The sequence below is a fragment of the Triticum urartu genome, chromosome 5 (genome assembly GCF_003073215.2).
Source record: "Triticum urartu cultivar G1812 chromosome 5, Tu2.1, whole genome shotgun sequence".
Lineage (NCBI taxonomy): Eukaryota > Viridiplantae > Streptophyta > Magnoliopsida > Poales > Poaceae > Triticum > Triticum urartu.
In genome coordinates, this window is record NC_053026.1 from 568988978 (window position 1) to 568998135 (window position 9158).

Here is a 9158-nt window from a genome sequence, read left to right on the forward strand (position 1 = left end):
AGCAGCGCAGAAGCAACATCTTGCAGTCACCTGCTACACACGAGACAGAAAACCGTCTCTCAACAGTACCTTCGCTAATTCTAGCTATATATATGGCTTCCAACGCGAGCATGTTGGCCGTGATCATGGCGTGCGCGCTCCTCCTCGCCGGCAGCACGTGCCACGCCGCCCGCAACCTGGCCGGCACGACGCTGGCGGGTGCCGCTCCGGCTGCTAGCGCCGTCCCTGGCCTGCCGGCCGTGCCGACCTTGCCTGCCGTGCCCACGGACACGGTCACCCTGATGCCGCCCGTGCCGTCGGTCACTCTCCCCACCGTGCCGCAGGTGATACTGCCGCCCATGCCCGCCATCGTCGTGCCCAAGGCGGTCCTGCCGCCCATGCCCAAGGTCACCCTCCCCACCGTGCCGCAGGTGACGATGGCGCCAATGCCCGCCATTGTCGTGCCCAAGGTGACGCTGCCGCTGTTGCCGTTCGTCCCGAATGTGAATGTGCCTATGCCGTTCGCGGCACCACCCCCGTCAGCGTAGGCACGTCCTCGCGGCGGTGCTCTCGCCCTGTCCACGTCTACGATAGGGCTCCATTTCGTGTGAGAGTAGCGCCAGGTCACTCCGTGGACACGACGTACATTTTCTTACATGCAAGCTTGGTCTTTTATATGCGATGTATCACAGTGTCAGTAATTCTTGCCCTTTTTTTACGTCTCAGTAGTATATGTATTTGTAGTGTTTGAATGTTGAGGGTTTTGTCCCATTGTATGTATTTCTTGATCTTCTTAAATACAAATTACTATTTAAGGTATTTGTGTTTTTCCCACATAGAAATTTCTATTTAGAGCATCTCCAAACAGGCGCACGAAATATCAGGCGTGTGCTGGATAAACCGCCAGCTTGGCGCGCGAGAGGCCGCGCGGGGCGCTCCAGCAGGCGCGCAGAAAAAACTGACGTGCACAGGGAAAAGCGGCAGCGCGCGGTGCGACGCCTAGCGTACTGGTTAAAAGCCGTGCGCCGGTACCCGCCAACCGCCATGATTTCCCTACCGCCGCGCCTTCTTCCTCGCCTCTTCCAGCGCCCCGCCGCCGCCGTGCCTTCTCCCGCGTCTCACTGCCGCCCCGCCGTCTCCCCCGCCATGCCGCCGCGCCCCCGGAGCAGCTCGGGCTTCCACGACGTCCGCCTCCACCCCTCCAGCGTGTATTACACGGAGAACGCTCTGGCGATACACGCCTCGGGCTCGGAACATTCGAGGCCGCCCGCGCGTACGACGCGCTGGCGTGGCACCTCAGGAGGCCACAGGCGCAGATGAACTTCTCCGATGTGCGGACGCGCGAGCAGGCGCAGGAACTCACGCCTCCCCCGCGACTAATCACCAACAAGGATCGCTGCCTCCAGCGGAGGCGGGAGCGCCGCCTCCTCATCGACGAGGCAGACGAGCACGCCCTGGCGGTGTGGCCCGAGTGCTTCTCGCAGGATGTTGCTGCCACGAACGAGTACACGGCGCAGAGGATGGCAGAGCGAGCCATGCGTCGGGCGGACAAGCGTGCGGGGAAGGAACTGGTGGAAGCCGAGATTGAGCTGGGACCTGCGTCGACCTGAGACGATGAAGATCCTCAGTGGCTCGACGCGTTTACGTCGTCGGACTACATCACCGAGGAGGACGAGTAGTAGTTTTATCTACTTTTATTTAGCATCCTATGAACTAGCTTTGGTTTGGGGCTTGAACTATGCTATGGATTTGAACCATGTGTTGTTTCATATTTTTGTCGTATGTGTTGTTTCAATTTTTATCTAGTTTTATTTAAATTAGCATCGTTTTATCAGGTCACGCGCGCTGGATTTTGCGGCGCCTGGTGAAGCACTATAGCGACATGCTAAATTTTGCAGCATCTGGTAAAGCAACCACCCTTATGCGCGTGCTAAAATGCTATTTCGATGTTGTAAAAAAAAATTAGTGCGCCGCGCAATTGGCGTGCCTATCAGAGATGCTCTTACGCTGAGTTATACTTGTCATGCATATAACTGAGTTAACGAGTGATGTTATATCATCTCTTCCGTTCCAGGTGCTCGGAAAATCATCTCTAATCCCGCAAAAGGAAAACATCTCTAAAAAACGTACAATTGCACCAAAAACTACAATTACAAAAAAACAGTTCAAATTGCATGAGTGTAATTGCACAAAAGGTGTAGTTGCACAAATATAAAAGTGCAACAAAATATTGAAACAAAATATAAAAGTACAATTTTTTTGTTGCGGACAATATAATTGAACCATATGAAAGTGTATCTGCACCCAACAAAACGCAAATGCACAAAAAAAAAGTTAATTGCACCCCAAAAGTGAAAATGTGCAATTTATTTCCACGCATGATAAACAAAAAAAGAATGAAAAATTAAATGACAAAGATAAATTACTAAAACACTTTTGAAAACAAAAAAAATAAACACAAACATTCTTGGGAAATGCATTTGTACCTGCGCAAGCGGTACACGAGTTATCACATCCATCCATTGACAAAAGACTGCATTGAGATGTGGAAAAAGTGGTGGTGGAGGTAATATGTTTCTAGCCATTCTGTATATACTTTGAAAATGAGGGAAGAACTAATGTGATCCCTGCGGCATGACACAAAGGCATCTCATGGGTGTTTAGACTCAAAAAATAAAAACCCTGTTTCTTTGTGTTTCTTCTCGATGCCATGGTTGCCCATTGAGATGGAAGACCATTTTTTATATGCTAGCAAGGCTGACTCTACCTAATAAAGTTCACAAAAAAAGGCCTACGCTACAATCCGGCCGGCCCAACTGTATTCAAAGAACTTCATGTACTCGGCTATGCAGAGTCAAGGTAATCAAACGATAAAAAACCAAGGTAATCAAATGCATCCCAGCCCATGGAGGACATTGTTATCCCCCAAACAAAAACTGACACTGCAAGTTCAGGCATATATTGCAGCTAACCTTTAAAGAAATTTACAACAAGATCCCGCTGCATTTGCATGGTTTTACTCCAGAAATGTCGCTGGACAGATTGATCACAGGAACAGAAAAATAGAGGGTAAGCAACAGTTGCGACAGAGAAAACGGTGGCATGTCCTACACTCCCTACTCACTCGGCCCATACCTTTAGGCATGCGGCATCGCTCAGTTGCGACATTGTAGCAAGCACGTCCCAAATAGTACTAATTCATGATATTATTCTTACAGACGAATGTGAGATTTGCAAAAATAGAAATAGGAAACGATACAGTTGCGTTGTGTTACTCCACGGTGTCACTGAACACAACATAATAACATACTTACTGTATTGTTTTGGGTCTTCTCCCTTTGCCAGCTGCTCTCTTCCATACAGTGTGACAGGATAACTATACTGCCGGCATTTGACCAAAAGGCCCAGACGCAGTCCACACAAAGTAACTATTCTGGATGCAAGCAACAAATTTATCTAATCCACTTCAGCGTCTAGTGAGGTTCTGGGCAGTTTATCACACATCAGTGCTGGATGAATGTCGCCACCAGGGCAACAACTGCGGCAGCGGCTTTGGGCCTTGACTTCTCGTCCTCGAACAGCACAGCCAAGATGACGGCGGCTTTCGAGGAAGAATTGAATACTGCCGGAATGTGCAGCGCACACCATGCGACGTTCCCACCTACTTGCTCAACCATCAGCAGAATCCTTGAATTAGAAGAATCAAGTTTCCAAATCAGAAAAGCAAAGTAGCACTTCATATAAAGAACGGGGAACAGGGCCAAACCATCGTTGTCTGCAAACCAACTGGTCACCCCAGCTAAAATAGACTACACCAACAAATCCGCAGCTGAAGCCTTTTGAATCAATCTGTAACTAACATCACAACAGACATACATAAAATCCAGAATAAAGGAAATACATAAAATCCTCTGTCGAAGGCATACATAAAATCCATAAAAGCCAATGCCTTCAAAAGAAAAGGCTCTTGATACCCATAAATAGTACTTGCACCACAAGTAATAGTTCATTACCCATAAATAGTACTTGCACTACGATGGGAATAAGTTATGGTACTTGCACCACAAGTAATAGTTCATTACCCATAAATAGTTACCACCAAAGGCATTCATAAGAGACTGTCAATAGATCCTATTGATAAACTGTATCAATAGGTAAACTCTTAAATACAGAAATATACCTTCCACCCCTTCATAAAGAAATCAAGATTTGTCTTCTTTCTTGCTACAGAAACCATGAACCGGTTAACAGATTCCTTAAGTAGTTACTCCAATGAGAGGGAAACTTGACATGGTTAGTGAAAATATAAAACCCACAATGGAGATGTGTCGGCATTAGTCATGTTATTGGATGGCAAAAGAAAATGAACCATTCAAAGGACTAAGGAGGACAGCAGACCACTAATTCCTTTGTAATTGCCTTCCCAGCAAGCACATCAAGTGTCTGTTCCTCGTCCCTCACATCAGTCTGTTTCTTAATGTTTTGTATTCAGAAAATGGAGAATTGATGCCCCATCTGCTTTCAGGCATCAAACAGAGGAAACCAAAGATGGTGGCCAGGAACTTAATTGACCTAAGGTTCAATAACAATCATATGTCCTAGAATTATGTTACCTAATAAATCACAAAGATAAGAAATAATTCTAAGAGCATAGGGGATTATTCAGGGTACATAGCTGACAATATTGGTTTTCTATATATGAATTATGTTCGGAAAAGAACAAGAGTGGAATGCATACCCAAATTCTACAAGATGTCTACCTATGCAGATACAGCTGGAAAGAACATGCGAATAACTTCCACATTGTCTAAATATGCATTGTGGAAGCACCAACATATCAGTGCATCCATTTAACTTGATAGAAGCACCTTGCATAACACAATAAAACCGAGCTTACAAATACAATTATCATAGCAGAACAAAAGGGCACATACAATCAACAAATTCTGACCAAAACCAGAGATTAGTGATCAGAAGGAAGTTGTTGAGCAAAATCTCAAAACTGGAGTTGTAGGGGAGGGAGGAAAGTGAGAGCATACATAAGCCAAGAAGAAGAATCAGGAATGAGAGAGATTAACATAAAACCAGTAAACTGGGGCAGGGTGAAAAATAAATGGAGGTAACGGCAAGGAACAACAACAACAAAGCCTTTAGTCCCAAACAAATTGGGGGTAGGCTAGAGGTGAAACCCATAAGATCTCGCGACCAACTCATGGCTCTGACACATGGATAGCAAGCTTCCACACACCCCTATCCATAACTAGTTCTTTGGTGATACTCCAATCCTTCAGGTCTCTCTTAATGGACTCATCCCATGTCAAATTCGATCTACCCCGACCTCTCTTGACTTCTCCGCACGCTTTAGCCATCCGCTATGCACTGGAGCTTCCGGAGGCCTGCGCTGAATATGCCCAAACCATCACAGACGATGTTGGACAAGTTTCTCTTCAATTGGTGCCACCCCAACTCTATCTCGTATATCATCATTCTGGACTCGATCCTTCCTTGTGTAGCCACACATCCATCTCAACATACGCATCTCCGCCACACCTAACTGTTGAACATGTCGCCTTTTAGTCGGCTAACACTCAGCGCCATACAACATTGCGGGTCAAACCGCCGTCCTATAAAACTTGCCTTTAGCTTTTGTGGCACCCTCTTGTCAAAGAGAATGCTAGAAGCTTGGCGCCACTTCATCTATCCGGCTTTGGTAACGGCAAGGAAAAGGAGGTGAAAGTCGTGGGGGAGTTGAGACACGCCGGTGTGAGCGGCACAAAGAAAGTTGAAGAACTGGTGGCAAATAGCAGGCAAAGCAGGTTCAATTACCAGCCTCATCAAGATGGCAGCTTCGCCGGCGCTTAGACATCGGATTTGCTAGCCCAGGAGGAACAGAAATGAAGGATACCACAAATTTATGGAGAATGGATGCCGAGGTGCGTCAAAGAAGCCCATGTGAATATGGGAATTTCTACCGCATGACAAGATGACTTTTTCTTCTAAAATGAGAGCGAGTGGCACTCCTAGCATGCAATCTTCGACCGGTTGTACCGAGTACAAAGCCCGAAGACCAATTCCAACACGATCAACTCCAGGGCTCTTAAGTCAGTCTTCAAAGCAGCAGCGTTCCAAGAGATGGTAGACCTCTAGCGCGACCACATTCACACTGTAAAAAGCCCTGGTCTAAAGTCTGACTGTGAAGGAAACCATTTTGAACACCAAGTCGTGCGCCACCTCCTCAGAGCTTCGTCAACAGTAACGGCAACCTCCCCTCCTAGCCCCATCTACCGTCATCTTGTTGGGAGTCTTGTCTATTTAAATCACTCGTCCGCACATTTCATATCCCGTTCATAGTCACCACATCCAGTCAGTTTTTCTCTCCTCCCACTTCAATCCACTAGTCACCACATATGTGTTCTACGATATCTTCTTGGGACTCTCGCGGTCTCTTCTTCCCATTCATTGATCCCTTTCTGCTTACTATGTTTTCGTGGTTTTCTCATTGCATGGATCTTCATGAGACTCTCTCGCTGTCTCTTCTTCCCACGCTCAAATTCGTCACCCCTTTCCGCTTAATGTTTTTCTTGGTGGTTTCTCATTGTCTGGAAGACGAAGAAACATACTACACTTTCTTGTTCGAATGTAGAGGCTAAGTTGCGAGGTACGGCTATTTTGACAGTAGATGTGACTTGGCTTTGATGGCTGCTCGAGGATTTTGTGTTTCAATCACTACACCTACTACTCTCTTATCAGATAGTATAAGTGCTATCAGTATCGTGTGCGGCCTTTTGAAGCATGAGCTCACCAAGTATATTGGTGTTGATGCTTCCTTGGTGTGCTCCAGTGTGCAAGATCAAATTATTGCTCTTCAGTATGTGCCTTCCGATGTTGACCGATTTATTAACGAAGGCCCAAACTAGAGCACCACACAACTTCTATCTCTCCAAACTCAGTGTTGCTGATCCACCATGAGCTTGAGGATTTGGGTGCTTCGGTTTATAAGGGAAATTGGATCGAAAACCAAACAAAGCAGGCCAATTTACAAGGAAAAGTAGCACAAAAATCACACAAGCATCACAGCCTCATCTACAGCACAGCACATGCGACAATTGCACTAAACACACTCCCCCAAATCCAATATTGCCGCTCTAATGATTTCACTCGCACGCGAGCCACACAGCAGAAATGCCCAACTGCCGACAACCAAACAAACCCACTCGGCACAATAGTTCTTCCACCTCACTCCACAACAACCACGTCATGCCAACCCGAGTAGTAGATTCGCGTGTAGACACCAGATCCACCCACTGCCACGGCTGACGCACATGCGTAGGGTGGTGGATGATGCCTCTCTCCTCCCAGAACCCTCTTATGTCTTCCCTCTTCCTTGCTTCCCCTATCGTCACCCCCTTGCCCCTCAGCTCTGGGTGCAACAAGGCGGCTGACGGCGAAGGCAGTCCGCTCCCAACAGTTTTTTCACCCCTTCCCCCACACCCCCCGCGTACTCTCCGCTACCTGCTAGTCCAATTGGGCATCCTTTTCCTGTCTACAAGTTGTTTTGTGCACTGCCTTGTTCCTACATCCCGTGCTCCCATGCAGGTTGTCGCCATAGCCGCTAGCTCAAGCACCACCAACGGTGGAGCAAGAGCACGGGCAGTCGGCACCGTCTCCGTCTTACGCAAGGACGCAGAGTGCCCAAGAGCACGCCACTACCTGTCGCCAAGGCCAGGGACGCCCAACAAGGGAACGTGGAATGCGGAATCAAGTACGTGTCACACAACCCGCAAACAAGGCAAGGACGACAAGCCAGATTAGCGGGAAACGAGAGTATAAGGGAGGTACATGGAAGCGATGAAAACACTATCTGGACGGGACACCCGCCATCCTCTACCATTTCTTCGCTTGAACTTGCAAAGAGGTGCCCTGAGCTGAGTTGCTCGCCCCAGTTTTCCCCTCATGGTATTTTGTAAGACCTGGCACTTTCCTTCCCCCTGGCGCCAAGGGAGGGTCCTTAGCCAATGCATGGTTGCCTGCAATCACTCCGTTTGCATTCACATTGTTTGCATTGACATTGCATGTACCGGTATTTCCATTCGTAGGGTGAAAATAATATTTCTCCTTATACATCGGGTCGAGGCATGCCCCAACTTGCCCTCCACGACCACCTTGGCCTCTACTACCCAGCCACATCTTCCACAAGTAGTGCTACCACGAGGTTGAGCAATGAACTCATCATCATAAAATCGCTAAACTGAAACTTCTTTGGATCATGAACCCCATCCATGCATTGTTCTATAACATTTTATCATAATTTGCGCAAAAATGCAACATCTTCTCATATAGCACGGGGAACAATTGGGCAGTTTACCTAGCTCAACATTCCCTAACAACCTCAAAGGGGGCTTCTCCAATTTAACCTTGACGTGCACTCAAACAAACTTTCATATTCAACGCCATTTAGCCCAAGCTCCACATCTAACACTTCTCGTCTTCTCTTGTCTTGGAAGCCATTGCTTTAGCCACTACTCTGTAATGCAGCAAGTCCGATCGACCCATGATCCGAGCCCAAACACATGCGGAGTTATAACGGTGACATATTCCAGTATACTCCTCAATTACCATAGCATGGTGCCTAAAGAGCCAAGGAGCCCCATGCATGGTTGTGATTCCAATCCCCAAAACACTTAAACTCTGTTGTAAAAGTGTAATAATAAGTGGTATGAATTTGACGTCCTTTGCATTGCCTAAGCCACCTGCATGGCGATGTAAAAAGCAGGACGACTGAAGAGAGCCTTAACCTTAATCAGCACCGCCCAACAAGCCTCGCACGTGGGCTCTCCAATCAATATTGGTACTCAAGGAGGAGGAAGATCACCCAGTTTGGAAGCAAACATACATCGTCAAGTACTTCCCGTATCGTGTGTTCTTCATGGGCTCTAGCTCGTCCCCCACAACAAAGTGTTGTGGAAAGCGTGGGCATCCATCAAATGCAAGATCCACATGTGGCTCACTCCCCACAAACGTTTGTGGTCCATCGACTGTCATCATTAGCATGGTCTTGTCAACCATGTCGCATGTCCCCTCTACTCTAGTGCCTTTGAGACTGCCAAACACATGTTCATCAGTTGCTCCTCAGCAGCAATCTAGCAATCATTGCTCGCCTCTTTGGTGTCACTCTTTCC

The 9158-nt window shown here is 47.4% G+C and overlaps 1 protein-coding gene across 1 annotated transcript; it reads left to right on the forward strand.

Annotated features, from left to right (window-relative positions):
• On the forward strand, positions 1–798 carry LOC125506053 (protein PELPK1-like). Its single transcript, XM_048670930.1, has one exon. The coding sequence runs from the start codon at positions 93–95 to the stop codon at positions 525–527; it is 435 nt and encodes a 144-aa protein (XP_048526887.1). The 5' UTR covers positions 1–92; the 3' UTR covers positions 528–798.
• The last annotated feature ends 8360 nt before the right edge of the window (positions 799–9158 follow it).

Coding starts and splice junctions, on each gene's coding strand:
- LOC125506053 (XM_048670930.1), top strand. CDS start 93: ATGGCTTCCAACGCGAGCATGTTGGCCGTGATCATGGCGTGCGCGCTC.